Raw genomic sequence first — 23,091 nt, 5'->3', positions numbered from 1 at the left:
ACATTGGAAGCTTCGGTTCTCCAGTCATACACATTCCAGCTTTCTCTCAGAGTCTTTACTGATCCACGTCATTGAAAGAGAGTGTGATATACTGTTTGGCTCAATATCGTTTCATTTCTTTTTATCTGCTTCTCAATAGGTCCAAATACTCTGTCCGGTGGCAAATATTAATTCCTCACAACCGGGAAGATAATGTGGACTCTTTAGATGTAATCTGGAGCATCATTTAACCACTTGCAACACATAATAATGTTTTTGTTCTGCTCTGCACATCCATCTGCTACAAGGTGTATTGTGTCTATACCGCTTAGAACACCGATTTGAAGTTCGTTGTACACTGCAGACACTATCTCGTTGGAAGATTTAGGCCTCTCACTTTCACACTAGGTGTAAATTGATACATTTTCCTTTGACAATTTAGAACGTGAAGAGCCCTTTACCATGGTAAAGTTGTAGAATCAAAACTGCCTGCTGCAATAGGTACTCTGATCACAAACATTAGATACGACAAGATTTTTCTCGCAATCAAATGCAATGATCAGCAGTCCTGGTTTCTCCTCCCTCACAAAATTATAAAACTCTTGGGATCTGATTTTGTACACCATTTGTTCTATCATCAAACTCATTTCTCTTACTGACATCCATTCCTCAGACAGCTCCAGATATTTTGAGCACACATCAGTCGAAAGAGCTCTGAAACTAATGTTAAAACAAGTATTGAAAATGTGACGGAAATAGGACTCTTTCACCTTAAGGTCTCCTGCTACTTTTTGATTGTACTGTTCATGCTCCACATGTTTTTAATGTTTAAACTGCTGTGAAGATACATACGCTCACTGTTTGCACCATGGGAAAGTGACACAACACCCTTAAACAGATGAAAATTACAACCGACGAAGACTTCCTTTCATAGGCCTTCGATCTCCTATCACCATTCCTAGTCTCAACTGGAACATGAGGTACATCTCTCTTAAAACTTTGCAATATACTCATGACTTTGTTTTGTAATCCCCCAACGCTGACAGGAAAGTCGCTAGACATACAGGAAGTTGAACATCAACGTGATTCACAATATTATATTCTATTGCCATTCCTTTCTCTGAACGCACATTGCTTCCATTGAGTCGTCGTTGCTGGAACAATACTTTGAAATGAAAGCATCTTGTGCTAATTTGTTGCTACTTGAATAAAATGCATGATGAAACATTTGAATATACCGCAAGTGAAGTGGGTAGGCGCACGCACACTCATCATGAAAACATAACCGAAATATCGTCGCTTTAACCTGTGAGAAAAGAGTTATGAAGGAATGCAGTCATGGACAATTTGAATTATATTAACTTAAAACTATCTTCTCAAGACGAGCTGTCATGCCAGTACTCTCTAAGAAATCATCCCGTCATCGGCGATGAGGTCTTCTCCATGTCCCGAGTGTCTTCAGAGTAATATTGCACTGCCTGATAAGCTAATCTTGTTGGGTCCGTCCGGAGAATGTGATTGTACCATTTTTCCTAGTTAAGACTTATTTTTTCGTCTAAGTTAAACATTTCAAAGTGCTAATTATTTCGTTTCTCATAGTGGTCTTTGCTGTTACATCCAATAACTGTTCATAGGAACTTAATCTCTGCTTTTTCCACTCTTCAACTGAATTATCTTTTCATAACCCAATTTCTCCCGACTCATACATCAACATGGGCACTGCTATTATTTTGTAAAATTTCTTATTGGGCAGAACACTATGTATGAATGGATGAATGAATGAATATACAGTACCTACATACGTCATACTATGGACAGTTGACTGATTTTCTGCAAGACCTTTGTCATAGATGTCGGTAGATGGCAGATGTAGTTTTATTTACAACCCTAGAGCAATCATTTGTAATATTTCAACTGGTAGGCCTACTTATCTAGGTTGGCAACTCTGAATTCAGTAACATCAACTTCCAATAGTGGCGGCCGTTTGCTGTAACGACGAAAAAATATACTATCGTGCAAATAAATATTTATCATTACATTAACATTACATCGTTCACTTTAATTACAATTTCCACTGATATGGTGCTTGCTGATCCAGTACGGCACGCGGGCGTGGGTTCGTTTCGCTTTTCGGTTGATTACCTATTAGGATATTTTTAATTGCCTTTTTCCAGTTGTAAGACGAACGTTGGGTGATCACATGACATGATAGGCTATACGCTATAATTTTAATAGAACAATACAAAAAAAGTTGGTATGAAAATTAAAATTTCACAATATTATAATATTGTACAACATATAAAACATGGACATTGCGATAATTTTCTGTTTACAGTGCGACACGGTTTAATAAAGTAGTGTGAGGAATGAAGTTTTGCCAATTTAAGGGTTAATTCAATGCATCTTTTCCTTTTAATATTCCCAATGGGGGATCAAGAGCGTAATTCTCAGTAATTCGAATAACCAAATGATTACCATGGCTGTCAAGAGTGTTGCGAAATGTGTTATTCGGGAAAGCCTAGATGAGATTGTGCGGTGCTATTTTGCACGTACCATGGTGCGCCTGTTAATATAGTCTGAGTTATGTATTTTCGACGGTGTGAATTCTCTTGAGTTTGTTTCAAGAAACAGAACTCCATTTAGGATAGCCCTATTACCGGATAAGCCTAATCGAAGAAAAAGTTACCAGGCGATTACATTGTATAGGCAGTGATAACTTCTGTGATACAAGTTTCAGCTGATGAACACCTTTTGAGAGGTTTGGCCGTAAAACACGGTAACTAATATTTTGATAAAACATGAGATATGTAGCATATAACATGGTATTTTACATTCTGCAGTAGTTAGTTTTCCAATATCTCAACAGATGGCAGACGTATACAGATTTTACTTTCTTGGTAACTGTACAAACTGTTACAAAACACTAAAACATCGCATCATGTTTTACTCCCAAACGCCTCATATATAATTTCTAAAAATATTTCACATAAGTAAAATAATTGCAATATTAGCTTGGATGTAAAATTACGCCAACTTATTCTCATGTAATTCAATAATTTTTCTAAGGCATGATTGTGTGTGACAATTAACGGACCCTGAACCCCAGACACTGATAATACTGCTTGGTATATTGCATTAACCATTGATAGATAGAACTCTCTCGAATATGTACCACGAAACTTGTTTGAGCCATTTCATCATAATATTGTACTTTGATTTAACCCCTAGCTGACTTCGAGAGTTAGTCTATAGAGTAAATACCCATATAAAGCGGAATATAAAATCTTTCTGTAGCATTGCTTGTGTGTGGTGCGCCTGCGAACCTGTGACAGACATACCAGGATTATACACCAGAATGAACCATCTTACATACCATGAGACGGTTCCTCGTATAGGATAAGGAGGTTTTTCATTAGATTAGTATTTCGTGTTAATATTCTTATATGGATAGTAAGTGTGGGACGTGTAAGAAAGTTCCAGAATGTGAGGCGGAAGTAACAGGTGGACAGGAAGGCCGAAGCGACGCTACGCGGACAGGAAACATGTGTCCAGGCATGGAGTTGACTGATGAGGGAATGTATGGACTTTGCCTGCGGGTGGTCAGTAAGATGACGCCAAGCCAGGTTCCAAAAGAGATGATCTGGTATATGTCAGAGAATTGTCAGGACGCCGGAAGTAAGGGGAGGTTCTAGTTAACGAACAATTTTTGAAGAACGCGTCTTAAGTGACGTAAGTGTAATCATGGCCAATCAGGATTCTTAATAGAGACACGTGATTTATAGATAGGAGGGCGAAATTGTAAGTTTGATGGTTGAAAGTAGAGGGTAGATTTGGCAGATAGCGAGAAGGCAGATAGACAGCGTCCAGAGAGGACGCACTCCACATATTCTCGGCGACCTAACTCGGAAGGATAACAATTTACGGACTTAGAATTTTTTAGTGGGTTTAGTAAGAAGTCATGTGTTGCATCATTATTATAAGTCTGAATTCTTTTCTCATCATTATTATTATATTAGGAGTAAATTGTCATCACGTTATCAACTCTCCGTTATATTACTGGTGTTTTATAGTACAAAATATAAAATTACGTGAACTCAGAAATTAGTCTACCAACTTGTAGGAAGTGAGACCAGTAAATTATACACTTGCACGCGCATTTCTGCTAATCTGAAACAAACCCTTAATAATAATAAACGTTCTCATAGTTCTTACCAACAACTTCTGGTGTGCGCCTACGTCATTTCAATCTACGAGCACGTCTCCCAAGCCCCATGTCCCGACCGTTTTTGCAGCTTACCTGGGAAATTCTCATGCTCTACCGGAGTATTCTCGAGGAGGCTGGCGCCCAAATTAATTAGTGTACATCTTTAATTATTGACATCAACGCGCCTCCTTGAGATACTTTCCATATACGACGGAGCTGGCAGCCGAGGGCAAGGAAAGGCGTCGTGGGCAACAACGACGACGACCGACGACCGTCGCAGATTCTGGCGCCCCAACGACGACCACCGGCGACCGCTTCAACCATTACGCTATATTTTGTCGAAAGCCTTTTCTGTATCAAGGAAGAGACCAAAAACTGATTTCTTTCATAAATGTGAAGAATGACCCTACTATGCGACGAAGGTATTGTGAGTATGAATACAGTGATCGAAATCCAAAGCACGAAGCAAGTAATATCTTTTTCTACTGATCTAAACAATTCTGTTATTAGCAAAAACTCAAATATTTTGAGACGATATAGTGATTTGTTCACAGTCTTAATGTTACGTATATCTTTGCCATTTTCAGAGTCATACTAACCATATCATTTTTCATTATTTGTGAAGAAACAGTGTGCTGAAAAACTCATTATGCATTTGTGTTATCTGTGCTGATGTTTCTTGGGAAAGCTGGCTTTCCAATAGAGTCTGAACTATGAAGTCACCCTCTAGATACCTTTTTTTTTAGCATTTTTATTCCATTCTTGACTTGAACACGAGTATGTTTGTATGTATTGTTGATAATAATAATAATAATAATAATAATAATAATAATAATAATAATAATATGTATTTCAATAGCTATTTGCAATGAAATTATAACAGTATTTTATTTAGCAAATTAAGTGCACTTGAGTTGTTACACAGAAATTACATATTTTGTGTACGTGAAAAATAAACATTTTTTTTTAAGATTAATGGGAAATGGCATGATCTTATTCTAAGTACTTTATTGAGTTGATGTTACATATTTGCCTAGTTACAGAAATAAAACGCCAGGATACATTTTACAATTATGAGTATGCCCTTCATTTTTATAATGAAATTCACATACGTCGAATAACTTTGGTGCAATTAAGTATAACATTATTATACATATATCTATTTTAATCATTTTTTAAACTTTTTAAAAATTATATTATCTCCAGTTTCATAAATTCGGAGAATTTAAGAGGCAATGTATATTATAATTTATTTTTATAGATACATTCATTATCAGTTTTGTTCTTGATTGATTTCAATAATTTCGAAGATTATTTAGAGATAGGTACACGAAAAAACAGTGAAAAATAAATTGTTACGGATACAAAATTAAGAACGACATTTTTACTAATTTCTTTAGGTAGAAATATCGCAAGAAATCTTGAAATATAAATCCTTCACACTATTTTTTCTTTTTTTTTCCCGATGAGCAGCATATTATTCATGTAGACTTTTTGGCTCAGTGTTTTCTTCTCCGCTGTTGTTTCCGGAAAAAGTTTCTTCCTTGGAATCCTCAAGCTCATTTACCATGACAACTTCCGTTGGTAAGTGTAGAACGTCGCATTCTGGAGCAGGGTAACACATCCCTTGAGATGGATTACTCCCCGGATGCAAGCCTTCCGGTACGTTTGGTGTACTGCAAAATTTAAAACAATACTTAGTTTTCATATAAAATTCCTAGACCTATAACTTTATTTTATTCATATTTTAGAAAACCGTGATCCCAAAAATTATATACAGAGACGGTTAAGATCTAAAGGGTGATTCAGGAGAAATAGTAAATATTTTAGAGGGTGGTAGTGTGGACAGTTCTGAGCAAAAAAAAAAATGTTAATATAAAAATGTATTCAATTTTTAATGAATGTAGAGCTCAATTCGTTGAATGTCACGCATAACAACCTTACAGATCTTATAAAGTAACAACAAATTAATGTGTGTGTTATCAAATCTTTTACAGGGCGCAGCTACTCAGTGTTTCTGCAAAACGAGCTTCTATTGTTGCATGAGTTTCCCTTGGTTGCAAGGATGGTCATGTTCTTCCAGTATAACGAAGCCCCTGTGCATATTAGCCGTCAAGCAACACAAAATGTAAATCTCAATTCCACGAATTATAGATGAGTGATTACGTGCATTGGCCACCAAGGTCCCCAGACCTCACTCCTGTAGAGTTTTTCTGTGGGACTGGATGGAAAATGAAGTGTACAAAAGTAAAGTAAACAAAATGATTTGTCGCTTGCTTATGAATAACACTGCTAGCATAAAAGAATGACAAGACGACCAGAGAAGAGCAACACTCACTGTTGTCAACAGAGTGGAAACGTTAACCCAAATATGCCTGAAATATTTTTTTTGCAATTTTTGTGTATTTTACAAATTACATTTAATGCAGTATATATTTGAAGTACATCTATGGTGTCGATACATACTAGTTGTAACTGCTTGAGCTAGAAACAGGTGTCCTTTTAAAAGGACAGTAGGCATATGAGCATACATTTTGAGGAAGAAGACTTTGCTTACATGAAAGGAAACAATGTAATTGTTATTTTTTATTATTATTATTATTATTATTATTATTAACAAATTATTACGTTGTTATTTTATTATAGTCTATTATTTTAGCTAATATTATTCTGAACAGCGATGCATTGTGGCTACATTCATTTAAACTTTATAATGCTATCGTCATTCAGTAGTACCGTACTGCTATTAATATGTAAAAATTACGTAATAGGCGAAAAAATGTTGAAGTTTCGAGAAAGAGGTAATATTGGGAGAGAAGAGACGATACATATACATAATGAAACAATTGCTGTGGCAATGTCGAGAGACAGGTTTGAGTTCATTTTCTCAAATCTACATTGTTATGACAATGACAATTTAGATAGAAAATAAGACCTCTTCCAAAAATAATAAATGAAAAACAATAGAAACAGTATGTCCAATCAATTCCTCCCTCCAGAATATCACCAGTCTTCCACTTGTAAACAGATCTTGCTGTGCAAATCTGGTTTTCAGGTATAGCTCCATGTGAAGCAGATTTAAATAATTTCAAGGGAAAAATTGTTCCGGAGCCGGGTATCGATCCCAGGACCTTTGGCTTAGCGCACCAACGTTCTGCCGACTAGCTACCCAGAAACAACACCCGACACTATCTCAACTTTTCTCTTTATATCCACACACCTCAGTGGGCTGACAAGACGCCAGAAACCCAATTTTGAGTGCACACAAACTCTGTGTGACTCCGAGCAATCTGTGTGACTCTAGGCTGAAAGCCAGATTTGCATGATATATATGTCACTGAGCTAGTTAACAGAAAACCACAATTCAAGTTACACAGAGTTTGTGTGTACTCAAAGTTGGCTTTCAGGGGTCTTGTCAGCCTACTTGCGGCATGTGGATATAAAGGGAAAAGTTGAGATGATATCGGATGTAGTTCCTGGGTAGCTCAGTCGGCAGAGAGTTGATGTGCTAAGCCAAAGATCCCGGGATCGATACCCGGCCCCGGAATAATTTTTCCCTTGAGAGTATTCAGATCTTTCTGTGTTCGCAGAAACATTGCTATGACTTTAAGTCTGCTCATCACGTGCAACAAATTTGTCACTCCAATCCTAAACCCTCCCTCTCCTCTTCAAGAAGGCTATGCTGAAATATTTCTGCTCTTGCTGCAAGCTGTGAATAAGATAGATTAGTAGGTATTGTATCACATTTTTGCCCTGAATCCTCGTCTGTTACGTCTTCAGTGGCATTTGTAGGCTGCATTATAGCGATATGTCTGTATTTGAGTTGAAATTTCGCTCTTAGCATAATTTTCAAACTTACATAGCATTTCATGCACGGAAAATCAACTAAAATTTGAAAAAGGGAAACGATTTCAAAATGTATGGGAATATGCCTACTGTCCTTCTAAAAGGACACATAAGTTTTCGTCATTGTAATGTCGCAATGGATAGATATTTCGAACGCATTGTGGTTTCACGTAATACTTATGTTTATTAGAAGTCATTTGATCTAAAACGATTTTTATAATAATTTCGTACTGTAACACTATTCGATTTTCATATTTGATTTGCGTCTCGAATGCCATAGCTGAAATAAACGAACAAGTCTCACGTCCACATCTCAAACTCAACGATGACCAGAACTCTCATTACCAGTCTTACCACACCTAGCAAAGCCTCTAACAGAGACACCTATGAAAAAGCAATTGCGTTAATAGTAGAGAGGGTAATTTGAAACATTGAGCACTATCCTTGTAGAAGGACGGTACGCATATCTGGGTTGTTATGTTGATACCATGTAAATAAACAATAAATGTGATCATTAAGTCATTTATATTTCCTTTATGCCTTCTGTACTGCTTGTTATGCATAACATTCAAACAGCTGTATCTCCACTCCTGTTAAAAATTGGATACATTTTTAAATGAACAGCTTTGATCATAACAGTCCATCCCGCACCTCTCATAAATATTTACTATAGTATAGGAGGCAAAATCTGTCCTGTAACTTCATCACGTGCCGTGGCTTTATTACCAATAGGTATGGAGGTGTAAGATAGGTTTTAGTCTGAGATGAATTTACGGGTCGGCAGATTCGTATAATATTAACCATAATGTTAATTCTTTCCCTTATTACACAGCTCACAAGCCAGGTCTTGCCTCCTCGTCTATAGCCCTCCCTCATCATTCTGTCTTTATATAGAGGCGACGAGCCGTAAGGAGTATAAATTTCAAAATGTTAAAATCTGCTCCCTAATTCTTCCTAACATAATATATATATGTAATATGGAGACTGAATAGAAACTAAATTTGTTCAGTAGTGTTAACAGAAGGGGTAGGCCTACACAGACAAGCACTTACTCGAGATGATGAATTTTTGAAAATTATTGCTTTTTCTTGAAACTTTTTATTGGTATTTTACATTATTATGATTTATATTTTATGCCTAATTTAAGAAGAGAGTGAAATGTATTTTATTTTAATTTTAACTTGCATAAAATCAGCCGTTAGGAACTCTGTTCGAAGACAGATATTTTAGTATAATTGAAGGGTTGAGAACCATAGTGGGCCAAGCGCCATTTACTAAAACCGTAGAAAACAAGGGTTAAAATGAAGTTATTACCATAATTCAGTGGAAACATATAGCAAGTAATATAAAGTATACACATTGAAACTAAATGATATATCAATCTTCATTAAACTATGGTATTCACTTAACATTAACCCTTGCTTTCTCAGTCTTCAATGAATGGCGCTTGGCCCACTATGGCTCTGAACCCTTCAATTATTGTAGCAAGCCTAGAATTGAGCAAGAAACCGTAGTATTAAGTTGAAGTTAAATAATCATACTAAAATATATGAACAACATTCTTGTTTAATTTAGTAAAAAACTAAAGCAAATAACAGTTAGTACTTACTATAATAATCATGTTTACTTTTGTGGTTATATGAAACAAAGCCTAGTGTATATTGCAGTAGAAGTAAGTTTGCAATACTAAATTATTTATTTAACAGACACTTTGTACCGTGTATGGAGAGAATGCCATCGGAGAAATCATTTTAAGAATGTGGTTCTGTCGTTTGAACACACAACACCCCGTACAAAAGTTAGTGCCCATTCACAGAATAATAATAATAATAATAATAATAATAATAATAATAATAATAATTCTTTATTTATACTGGTAGAGCTAAGGCTATAGGGCCTTCTCTTACACTCTACCAGGTCACAAAGTATGCAAGTAGTGAAAACAAAAAAGTTAAAGAACAGAATATTAACATATTAAAAAAAAATAGCATAATAAAATCCATACTAAACAACATGAAAATAATACCATAATAGAAAATAAGAAAGTAAAATACATTGGAAAATAGTAAAAGCAACTCATTTAGTAGAAATAGTTAATATGGAAAACGTAAGGAAGAATATAAGAAAATGCAATGTAATAAAATAATAATAAAAAAGAAAATAAATAGGAAAATTAAATATAATTCACAATAAAAAGGGTATGATAATAAATACATCTGGTGATCAAGAGAACAAAAAAGGGGAAAGGAAGGAAAATAAATATATAATAATAATAATAATAATAATAATAATAATAGTAGTAATAATAATAATAATAATAATAATAATAATAATAATAATAATAATTATTATTATTATTATTATTATGTCCACACCTGTGGAGTAACGGTCAGCGCGTCTGGCTGCGAAACCAGGTGGCCCGGGTTCGAATCCCGGTCGGGGCAAGTTACCTGGTTGAGGTTTTTTCCGGGGTTTTCCCTCAATCCAATACGAGCAAATGCTGGGTAACTTTCGGTGCTGGACCCCGGACTCATTTCACCGGCATTATCACCTTCATATCATTCAGACGCTAAATAACCTAGATGTTGATACAGCGTCGTAAAATAACCCAATAAAATAAAAAATATTATTATTATTTATTTATACTGGAAGAGTTAAGGCTATAGGGCCTTCTCTTACACTCTACCAGGTCACAAAGTATAGGGGAGAGTCGGGTAGTATCGGACATCGGGTAATATCGGTCAGTGAGTTTCTTTCATCTACCACACGATGATAGTACCTGATTCACATGGTTACGTTTCTGTGATGTCGCATAGAGAAACGTAAACATGTCATTCAGGTACTACCATATGGTGGTAGATGAAAGAAACGCACTCTCCGATATTACCCGATGTCCGATACTACCCGACTCTCCCCTACAAGCAGTTAAAACGTAACAAAAAGTTAAAGAACAGAATACTAACATATTACAAGAAAATACTAATAATAATAATAATAATAATAATAATAATAGCATAATGAAATCGACACTAAACAACATGAAAATAATACCATAATAGAAAGAAAAGTAAGTAAAATACATTGGAATATAGTGAAAGCAACTCATTTAGTACAAATGGTTAATATGGAAAAACGTAAGGAAGAATATATCAAAATGGAATGTAATAAAATAATAATAAAAAAGAAAATAAATACGAAAATTAAATAAAATTCACGAAAAAAAGTCAATGATAATAAATCCATCGGCTGATAAAGAGAAAAAAAAGGGGAAAGGAAGGAAAAAGAAATATATAGCCTATATTTTTACAAAACTATGGCAGAGAAAAGGTTTATAACTGAAAGGAATCTAATTCAAAAAGTGCAATTTTAATTTATTTTTCAAACTAGACAATGTCCGACAGTGTCTGACATGTTGTGGTAGAGAGTTCCAGAGATGAGCTGTAGAGACGGTGAAAGATGACGAGTAGAAGGATGTTCTGTGTTTAGGAATGGAGAATGTGATATGATATTGTGAGCGAGTATCTATTTCGTAGACAGAAACACAACGCGTGACACACGTTAGACTGAGACAATGCTTTGTGCATGCAGATACTTACTCAAGGTCCACGAATGCCCTTGCATTTTCCGTGAAATTGTGCTTGGCTTTTTCTGAAATTTAAGATTAGAAAATTAAATCTTATTATTTCAAAATTGTACATATTTATAATGTTGATATCTGGGGAATTACTGATCACAAGTGCACAGAGATAGAATAAATTGAAATGATTGTAAAAAAATGGGTACTCCATGAAAGGCATAAAATATAGGAGCTAGACTGGAAATGGGTACGGATGATAGTGTGGGAAATTTAAATTGTTGGTTGTTTTGGAGAAATAGGAAAATTATATAATTAAAAAAGTCTTAAGATTTCTATAAACGACGAAAATTTAGTCTAACTGGATAAAATAATTAGAAAAAAAACGTAAAAAGGTAATTACTAAATTGAATATGACAAGAAACTTGCAGAAGTAATATAAATTTAATTGTTAAAATCATAATGGAGAGGAGTAATGGTATAGCGAGGCAAGGAATGTTTAGAAATGTGACACTCTAAAGTCACTAAAAGATTATAAAGAAATTAAAATCGTATCGGGACAAAAAAAGTAGTTAAAAATTCGTAGCAGAGTAGAACGGATGGGCGTAGCATGGTGAAGATTGGGAATTTGGAGGTTAAAAATAGAAGCGTTGACATAGGAAAAGATATATGCCCATTCTGCAATCAAAAAGAAGATGCGATTACACATTTTACTATCTTTCCTGAAAAATGAGAAACCAAGGAATATATTTATTGAAAAACCATTAGACCCTACTAAAACTATATGTAGAAATAGCGTATATATAGAACAGTAAGTGGAATCAAATTCAAGACACTAGGAAACTACCGGTGTAGCTCAGGCAATAGGGCGTTAGCCTGCTGATCCGGAGTTGCGCTTGGGCGTAAGTTCAATTCCCGGGCTTATTACATAGTTGGGTTTCTTCCGATGTTTTTCCACCATAAGGCGAATGCTACATAATCTATGGCGAAGTTGACCTGGTTGGCGAATTGGTATAGCGCTGGCCTTCTATGCCCAAGGTTGCGGGTTCGATCCCGGGCCAGGTCGATGGCATTTAAGTGTACTTAAATGCGACAGCCTCATGTCAGTAGATTTACTGGCATGTAAAAGAACTCCTGTGGGACAAAATTCCGGCACATCCGGCGACGATGATATAACCTCTACAGTTGCAAGCGTCGCTAAATAAAACATAACTTTTTTTTTCCATGGCGAATTTTCGGCCTCATCACGCCATCACCAATTCCAATGGCGCTAAATAACCCAGTAGTGGATACAGCGTCGTTAAGTAGCGAGGTAAAAAAATAAAGACACTAGAAAAATTTTTCACATATATTAATGAACAAATTGGGAGTGAAAACTAAGATATAAGCATAGGCTTATGTATTTTAATAAGAACTAATAAATAAGGAAAAGGTGTCCCTTGATAAGAAATAACTAGGATAAATAATACAGAGTATGGGGAAAGTAGTAAACATGTAGATCAGGTTGCTCCTGGAAACCAGAAATGTAACAGAACCACCATTAACGAATGGCAAGGCCTATACAAAATGTAAAAATTTGATGGCAGTAAACATATATATTGTACTTTTATATTTATTTATAATATGTTATAGTTTTTTTGGAATCTTTGTATTTTGCCATACATGTAAATACATCTAAGACTTCAGTACTACGTGTCAGTTTCATTACCAGGAAAGTCAACAAAATAGAGAAGTTTACTGTTGGATCCGTGAAAAGAGCTGTTCTCCGTACGTAAATTCCCATTTTCCTTTTTTCTTCTGTTTATGAATAGATATATTATTCCGAAAGTGCAGAGGAGAAAATAGAAGCATTTCAAATGTGAATATGGAGAAGAATGGAACGTGTGAAGTGGACAGACAAAATAAGAAATGAAGCTCTATTGGAAAGAGTGGGTGAAGAAAGAATAATGCTGAAACTGATCAGGAAGAGGAGAAGGAATTGGTTGGGTCACTGGCTGAGAAGAAACTGCCTATTGAAGGATTCAATGGAATGAATTTTGAAACAGGAGAAAAGTTCGGAGCAGAAAAAATATCAGATGATAGAAGACATTAAGATGAATGAATGAATGAATGAATGAATGAATGAATGAATGAATGAAGTGCATTTATTGATATACAATTATACAAACTCATGTAGACAAGATCCTTCGCACGAGCCCGTACGGTCATTCGTGCTATAACTATGCACAGTTTGAATCTTTAAAGGAAACATAAATAATACTACTAATAATAAAATAGTAAAACAATAATAATTGTTATTATTTCTACCGTTATCATTAATTATCACAATTACAACTAATCTAACGTGATACCAAATTTCACAAGGACAATAAAAATAAAATAAATTTAAGATACGAAGGAAAAAACACAATGAAACATATATATATATATATATATATATATATATATATAAACAATTCAATTCAGTTCCTTATTGAAACTATAATAAATGATTCAAATAATAAATACAAATGTAAAACATAAATAATATATATACACGCAATAAAGACACAAATAAAAAGAACACAATAAATACAAAAATATCATTATCCCCTAATTACCTCATTCGCTCAGCGTTAATACTACTCATTGCAACACTAATAAACAACTCTTCCCCATATTCCCTCGGCCCTCTGCCCCTCGACCAGTTCCACCCTCAGCTGTCAAACATTTACCATAAATTTTCCCACACTCTCACAGAATTTAGCGTTATTTAATATATCGTATGTTGCCAATTGCCCCCTGCTAGATATAATTAAGGACTCTGGCAGGAATCGTTTCCTCAGAGCTTCTGTGGCTTCAAAGACATTAAGGGTGCTATTCATAGATATTTCGCTAGCCCGCGCTATGACCGTGCTAAACTAGCCCCGGCTATCGACTGGTTACTTGTACGGGATTCATATCATATCATACATCATATCATATATCATATCATATCATATCATATCATATCATATCATATCATATCATATCATATCATATCATATCATATCATATCATATCATATCATATCGCTAACACTGGTTTATGAGTACGAAAAGCGTTAGTTCGCTGATCATCCACCGGAAGCCCGCGCTAAGAATGTATATGAATACGGCTCTAAGATATTATGTATATGGGTCTTATGCAGAGACGAAGAGGAAGGCAGAAAATATGAAAGTTCGGATAATGCTAGTTTGTTGTAAGAGACCTGCCCATGGACAGAAAATTATGTTTGGATAAAAGAATATGCGATGATTGTCAAGTATGGCAGGTGGCTTGCGTGTCATTAATTAAACCGAAGCAGACAGGTAGATCATCCTACCTCAACTCTGAAGGAGCAAGGACGCATTCTTAGACGGGCACCTGATAAGCCCGAAACCCTTTTCATACAATCATCTTAAACCCGTAGTATACCCGAGACTTCACACCAGAATTATAACTATTGCAGATAGTACATGAAATGAAGGAAGTTTGAAAATGTTAATGAAATGGAAGACGGAAACGTCAGTAATTCGAGGTAAACCTTCTCCGACATGCCACAGATTCCATCACTACCTTGCGTGGCATCGGTCCCGTAATTCCTGGATATATTTCTTTTCATGTTATTTTGTTCATTGAGGACGCGGCTTTTATCCGCCCAGCAACACGAGTCTTACGCGCTTAAGCAACGTTGCATAATTGTACTGTTAAAACTGAGTCGCTGTTAGTTACGGTAAGTTAAATATTACATACGCCCAGACAAAATATTGTAGCCAAGAAGAAAATCAAACGTATGAACTAAGTCGCATTACAGCGCTGAAGCAGTATTTATGGCTCAGATGCTAGAGCACTGATCTTCCACCATGGAGAGTTGGGTTCGATCCCCTGCCACGTAGTGATGGAATTTGTGGTGCACAAGGCAGACGTTGCAGAGGGTTTTCTCAGGGTAGGTACCCCCGTTTCTCTCTATCATTCTACCAACACTCTTCACCTTCCTCTCATTTTATCTGTTATATACAATAGTAAAACTAAGTTGGGGTGATGCCCTGGGAGTAGTACGGGTTTCCGATGCTGAGATAAGGTCCCTGAGGGTTTATTGAACGTAGCTCTATTAGGGGTTGAGGCAGAATGGTCCACTTGTGACCGTCGGATTCACGAATGCCACTCCCCCTGTCGGACTTGGACAATCATCGAATATAAACGGACACACGATGGGCCAAAGCGTGTACGAACCCGTACCGGTTACAACCTTCGTAGCAAGCAAAGCGCTGACACTGACGTTAATCGCAGGGATTAGGGGAGGAACAGCGGGTCTATATTTTTACCTTTAGCTCTCTGTCCGAGGCAGGATTATTTAAGTGTTTAAGTGCCGACAATATATGACGCTTGATAGAAAACTTCACTATAATTTCCTTTCAAAGGAAGTTATGGGAACTACTCTTATTTGCTCGAATAATGACCTTATAAATTAATTATAATGCAAACAATCAAATGTAATAAACAATTTAAAATGTACATTATAGTTGGATTTTAATCGCATGTTACTTACCAAGCAGTTCCTTGATATTAACATTTTCTTCTTTTTCCTTTTCGTCAGCCATATTTTTACCTTACAATTCTGTTGACCAATGCGAAATAACTGAAATAAATAAATTATAATAGTGCTGTTAATATTCCTGGTCTTTTTATTTATTTTTGTTATTATTCTGGGGAAATGACATAACCCGAGTACATATCGATAGGTTAAGATACAAATGCCCTAAAACATATTTAGGTATTCCTTGGACTTCTTCAATAGTAAAGGCTAGATATGAAATGGGTATGGATAGTAGCATGGGAACTATTTTAATTAAAAGAATTAAATACTTAAGTTGAGTTATGGGAAAGGGAAAAATTATTTTTAGCAAAATTTATTATTATTATTATTATTATTATTATTATTATTATTATTATTATTATTATTATTATTATTATTATTATCATCATCATCATTATCCGTGGCTAGACAGCATCCTCTGCACACAGCTAATCTGTTTTCAGTGGCTCGGTGACCAAACTCGGGCTCTACACATAATACAGGGTGAAAGTAAAAGAACCCTGCTGATTGAAAGAGACGATAGGGTACACTTAAGGGAATAGAAAACCTATACTACGTTTCGTGATTAAATCCAAGTTTAATTAAAAAAATTAAGTTGGAAATTACAGCAGTCTGGCAATATCGCCACTAACACAGTCGTCTTTCTTCTGGCAATAAAGAAGTAAGAGGTGAACGACCTCTGTACGCGAGCCTCCCTCTCTCTTCTCGCATCGTTCACTGGCTTGAAATTAGTGGTTTGAAAATTAAATTTACACGAAAACCTTCCACGCTATTGAAATACGCCAGAGGGATGAAAGATTCTTTACTAGATTTTCTATCGATATGGACAAAAATCACGATCCTACTCGCAATAGTTCCGAGTAGGAGGGTGTTAAACATTTGGTGAGAAAATATTTTTTCTGGGAAGCTACGAACTTTCCCCCAAGAAAGCATTACACTTTTTTTGTTACATACAACATGAACTATTCACGCTGAAAATCTGCAGGGTTATTTCACTTCTACTTTGTATATGCACATCAAGGAACTTACTTCATTTTTTTTATTTTAGTTGTTATTTGACGACGCTTTTTCAACATCTTAGGTTATTTAGCGTCTGAATGAGATGAAGGTGATAATGCCCGTGAAATGAGTCCGGGGTATAGCACCGAAAGTTACACAGCGTTAACTCATATTGGGTTGAGAAAAAACCCCGGGAAAAAACCTCAACCAGGTAACTTGTCGCGACCGGGAATCGAACCCATGCCACCTGGTTTCGCGTCCAGACGCGCTAACCGTTACTCCACAGGTGTGGACACTTACTTCATTGTTACTGCAAAAATTATTAGATGTCTGTGATAGACTGATCTCAAGATTATTCCACTCGTATTTTATACAATATACTTACACGTTTCCTGTCGTAGAATCAAGTAATACGTCTCTTCTTGTTACTGCCCAGATATGAAGATTCCAATTAATCCTATGTGTACGGAGTGTACACAGGTATATAATGCAATCACCGAAGAAAGTATCGAAATAGGCTTATAACGTCCGCACTGTACAAAGTCTCAATAGCATCTGCATGGAAGAAGAAGATGTGTAGATGAAGACCATAACCCTTACGTAAAAGTTTCATTCCCTCCGTTGACAGATAAGAACAGCACACAAATGTATACAATTCACGGACTGTATATACAATAAATTAGGAATGCATACCACAGAGTTTGGATCATATGTGGAGACTAAGAGGAGGGCAGAAAATAAGAAAGATTGGAGAATGTTGAGTTTGCAGTAAAAGACTTGCCCATAGGCAGAAAACTCATGTTTGTAGCTACGTACGTAATGTATCACAACGTTCCTCAAACTTGTATAATGCTCTGAAAACTTCTGAGCCTAAAGCTTTCCTTCTAACTGTAGAAAAGGCTGTCAAAATTGTTTATAAACTGTTGAAAAATACTAGCAGCAGGCCTGTAGTCCATTCACTGTCTTTTCAGATGGTTAAGACAGATGGGGAGGGAGTTTGCACCTCTCCTTCCTCCCGTTTCGTATATTCCAGGAGGCGCATGGCAAGTGCCAGCCTGTACTGTTCTCCAACCAGGAGATCAACCGTGAAAGGAATGTGCCTACTATTGCCGCATCTATTGGAACGAAGTAGATAAATAATATTACCGTTATAACGCCAGTTTAAAAACCATGCGCTCTCCTGCATATAGTATTTCCTGTATGAAGAGATTAAAATACCAGGAGATTAACTGTGATCTAATTTTGTAACTAGGGTAGTATTAATATGTCTGTATCAATGTTATGGTTTGTGCTGTGAGAGCTAGCCAATAGAGATAAGAGTACCCACGTGTGTGACCTTATGACATCTTATGATATCAACATTCATTCGCAGCATTACCATCCTTCGTCTCATCCGGCAGAGACTTTCTCGTGGTTGGAGCACAGTAACCAAGAAAGTTTGCAGCGTTGCCATATCTCATGTAGTGTTTTCCCGAAATGGATTGTCCATAGATTGTTACCAACGTTTCAACACAATAACAAACAGATACAGATATATGTTTGCAATAATACACATAATTCAGAGAAATTCATATTAATGCTACGTATATTTAATTGAAATATCTTTAAATTACATAGTACATTACTGTTGTTGTACTTGTCACAAGAATCAATATTGTTAAATACTACTGTAGGATTATTGTTGTTGTAAAATGTATCAAGTCAATTTAATTATTGTGTGCGTCCTTCATCATTAGATATTGATATATATGACAATTCAAACATGTTTATGGCAGTAATGTTACAATTTATGTATGTATGGGTATGTATGCCTACAGGACAATGAATTACCAATTTCGTTACAAATAATACATTCGAATCCTTTCCTTCATCCAATGTGCAAAATCAAAATTCTCTCCCCCTACCCGGTAAAAAATATTGTGTCCAGATATGGAGGGTAGCTGTGAATATATTGTATAAGCAGTTGCGGACAGCCGATGAGGGGTGGTTCTCCAGCTTGGGGGTTTGGCGAAGGGCTAACAACCCATCACCGTAAAAAAACAGCTTGTTACGAAGGCTCAAAATAAGCCTCGGAATGGGACTGATTCTAGCCATTACTAATTACATTGGCGTTAAATAACCTTGTAGTTGTTGCAGAGTTGTTAAAACAGACAAATAATAAAAATATTTGTATCAATTCTGTTTAAAAATATGGAAACTCTTAAGGAACACAGTCAATCTCTATGAAGTCATTGTGACTCCGAACTCCATATTGAGAATTCGTTATATGGGCCTAAAGTTAATTATATTTTTCTTTATATTTCAGAAACTTCAACAATCGCTTCATGGAACGGGATTCACTGACCCTGCGTAAGTACATCATGTAATTTCGTACTTGAGGATGTGAGTAACTGAGAGTAAAAACTTCGACACTTACTGTAAAGCTTAACCGTAGCCATTTGCACCTAATTGCTGAAGATGAACACGGAGCAAAACAGTTTAAGAGATACGGGCATAGGTAATTTTCTACAAATCTCCTAATAATATTTCAGTAAGAATTTAAAAAATATATCATAACTTGAAAAAGGTTAACATTTTAATTTTAAGATGTAAGTTCTTTAAACAAGAAGATATTGTAAAGAGTAAACTTTTAATTGTGCTGAAACTAAACACCATCATCATCATCATCATCATCCACAACAAGGTGGACCAGAGACCCGTTTCGGTCATACAAACTAAACATAGATGATCCAAATATGAAACATGTAATTAATCAGGGGATCATCCAGTGTCGATCCCGGCATCTGGAGAACAGTTTTACAGTATAATACTTTCTACAGTTACAACGTCAAAAGTGTTACAAGTTCTATGACAGACGGATCCCGTTTCAACACCGGTGTGGTGTCATCTTCAGTGTCCTTCGAACTACTGTTGTTCCAGCTGATCTTGATTTCCGGCATTTGCTTTCATCATTGGTGGTGCTGGGGGTGTGTTGCTCTTATGGTGAGGGTTGGTTGTATGTCGTGTATTATGATATTGAATAATGTATGTGTATTGAATTGTAATTTTGTATTAAGTATATGCTGTGGGTATGAAATTGTGTCCTTATTTATTTCGTATTTTTCTAATATGTTTAATTGTGGACTTTTTGGTGTGATGTGTAGTATTTCTATATCTGTTTCTATGTTGTAATTTAGAAATCTTCTCACCATTCGTGAGCTGCCACAAAAGACAAAGAGTACTTAACCATATAAATGTTCACAAGTTCATTGAACCATTGATTTTGTTTTGACAATGAAACTCCTACAAGTATATAGCTGAAAATACATTTTAAGATTAGTGGAAATATACCTATTTTTAAAGAGGTAGGTGTGAAAAAAAAGTAAAGAATGTTAATGAACATAGTTTCATTTCGAATACAGGTGATGCTTCAGGAGAGCAATTGATCTTTTCAATGCAGCTAAAGTTACAACCGGAATAATAGATGTAGGTATTCCAAGCCTCTTAAACATATCTTTCATGAAGAGAGTAGCAGTACCTCTTGCTCCAACCAGAAGTCCGATCACTTCAAGCTCTTTCAGCTGGTACTTTTGGAGGTAATATGGAATAGTGGGATTGTAAATGTTCTTTTTTTCATTATCCACTTCTGCTGGCTGTTCCTCATTCGTTTCGAAACGCACAGTGGGATCAATTATGAATCCAGATCTTGTAGATTCCTTGAAAGCTATTATATCTATGCGTCGTGTACTGCCAGTGACGGAGAGACCATGTACTTCTTCAAAGGTGTTGTAATCGCCATCTTTAAGGGCAGTGGCTATAATTGCAGTCGTGATTGTTGTTAGCAATATGTTCTGCGTAATTTGATATAATGTATGCTTCAGTTTTTGCTTTAATGTGCTCATTGTATCTTATTTCAAATGATCTCCAGTCTGTCTTATGCAGAATGTGGACAGCTAATGCATTTTAATTTGTAAACCTGGTTGAAATATATTTATTTGATAGTGTGATATGATTAATCTGTATTGTGGTATTTGTTTTATATCCTACTTTGTATTTTCGTTTTCTGAATGGAGTTGGAATTTTGTATGTATTGGATATGTTAATGTTATGTATTTATTCTCGTGTGTTGTATGTGTTAGTTTGTTATGGTTTTGTTTTGCAAACGCCGGAAATCAAGACCAGCTAGAGCAGCAGTAGTTCGAAAAACACTGAAAATGACACCACACCGATTTGAAATGGGGCGCATCTGTCATAAAGTAACATTATCTTTTTTTAATTGTAACACTTTTAAAGTTTTAACTGTAGAAACTTTTATATTTCTAATCAAGTATTAAAGTAAACAATAAAAATCAACGGTTCTACATTATTAACCCTTAAATTCGCAATGTATCCTATAGGATACAATAGGTTAATAGGCTATGTGCTATAATTATTAATAGAATAATAGAAAAAATTTGGTAGGAAAATTAAAATTTCACAATATTATAATATTGTACAACATATACAGTAAAACATGGACATTGCGATAATTATCTCTTTAGAGTGCGACACGGTTTAATAAACTAGTGTAAGAAATGAAGTTTTGCAAATTTAAGGGTTAGGGGAGAGTCGGGTAGTATCGGACATCTGGTAGTATCGGACAGTACGTTTTTTCATCTACCACCATATGGTAGTACTTGAATGACATGGTTACGTTTCTCTATGCGACATCACAGAAAAGTAACCATGTCAATCAGGTACTATCATCGTGTGGTAGATGAAAGAAACTCACTATCCGATATTACCCGACTCTCCCCTAATTCTGTGCATCTTTTCCTTTTAATATTCCCAATGGTGGGTCAAGAGCGTAATTTTCAGTAATTCGAATAACCAAAGCCTAGATGAGAATGTGCACGTACCATCGTGCGCTTGTTAATATAGTCAGGGGTATCTATTTTCGATGGTGTGAATTCTCTTGAGTTTGTGTCAAGAAACAGAACTCCATTTAGGATAGCCGTATTACCGGATAAGCCTAATCGAAAAAAAAGTTACCAGGCGATTACAATGTATGGGCAGTGATAACTTCTGTGATACAAGTTTCAGCTGATGAACGCCTTTGGAGAGGCTTGGCAGTAAAACATGATAACAAGCATTTTGATAAATCATGATATACGTAACGTATAATATGGTATTTTACATTCTGCAGTAGTTAGTTTTCCAATATCTCAAAAGATGGCAGATGTATACAGATTTTACTTTCTTGGTAACTGTACAAACTGTTGCAAAACACTAAAATATCACATACCATGCTTTACTCCCAAACCCCTCATTCATAATTTCTAAAACTATTTCACATAAGTAAAATAATTGCAATATTAGCTTGGATGTGAAATTGCGCCAACTTATTCTCGTGCTCTCCTGAGCATGAGTCTCATGCTAGCAATAAAAATAAATCAATTAATTAATAAGTAAATAAATAAATAATAAATTAATTAATAAAAATTCAATAATTTTTCTAAGGCATGATTGTGCGTGACAATTAAAGGACCCTAAACTCCAGACATTGATGATACTGCTTAGTATACTGCTTTAACCATTGATAGATAGAACTCTCTCGAATAAGTACCAGGAAACTTGTTTGAGCCATTTCATCATAATATTGTACTTTGATTTAACCCTTAGGTGACTTTGAGAGTTAGCCTATACACAAATACCCGTACAAGCGGAATGTACAATCTTTCTGTAGCATTGCTTTTGTGTGGTGCGCCTGTGAACCTGTGACAGACATACCCGGATTATATACCAGAATGAACCATCTTACATACCATTACGCTATATTTTGTCGAAAGCCTTTTCTGTATCAAGGAAGAGACCAAAAACTGATTTCTTTCATAAATATGGAAAATGACCTCTACTATGTGTCGAAGGTATTGT

General features: G+C 35.6%; 1 protein-coding gene across 1 annotated transcript; it reads right to left on the bottom strand.

Annotated features, from left to right (window-relative positions):
• Positions 1-5,418: 5,418 nt before the first annotated feature.
• Positions 5,419-17,804, bottom strand: LOC138706463 (uncharacterized). Its single transcript, XM_069835791.1, has 4 exons — positions 17,585-17,804; positions 16,153-16,242; positions 11,626-11,677; positions 5,419-5,859 (listed from the first exon to the last, which is right to left on the bottom strand). The coding sequence occupies exons 2-4, from the start codon at positions 16,202-16,204 to the stop codon at positions 5,661-5,663; spliced, it is 303 nt and encodes a 100-aa protein (XP_069691892.1). The 5' UTR covers positions 16,205-16,242; positions 17,585-17,804; the 3' UTR covers positions 5,419-5,660.
• Positions 17,805-23,091: the final 5,287 nt, after the last annotated feature.

Source organism: Periplaneta americana, chromosome 9 (assembly GCF_040183065.1).
Source record: "Periplaneta americana isolate PAMFEO1 chromosome 9, P.americana_PAMFEO1_priV1, whole genome shotgun sequence".
Taxonomy (NCBI): Eukaryota; Metazoa; Arthropoda; class Insecta; order Blattodea; family Blattidae; genus Periplaneta; species Periplaneta americana.
The sequence above is the reverse complement of the archived record's forward strand: the minus strand, read 5'-3'. Positions and strand labels throughout refer to the sequence as shown.

Excerpts from the sequence above, each read along its gene's own strand:
- LOC138706463 (XM_069835791.1), bottom strand. The coding sequence starts at position 16,204 with ATGGCTGACGAAAAGGAAAAAGAAGAAAATGTTAATATCAAGGAACTG. Across the intron at positions 11,678-16,152 it reads TAATATCAAGGAACTGCTTG|AAAAAGCCAAGCACAATTTC; the intron begins GTAAGTAACATG and ends CTTAAATTTCAG. Across the intron at positions 5,860-11,625 it reads AGGGCATTCGTGGACCTTGA|TACACCAAACGTACCGGAAG; the intron begins GTAAGTATCTGC and ends TAAATTTTGCAG.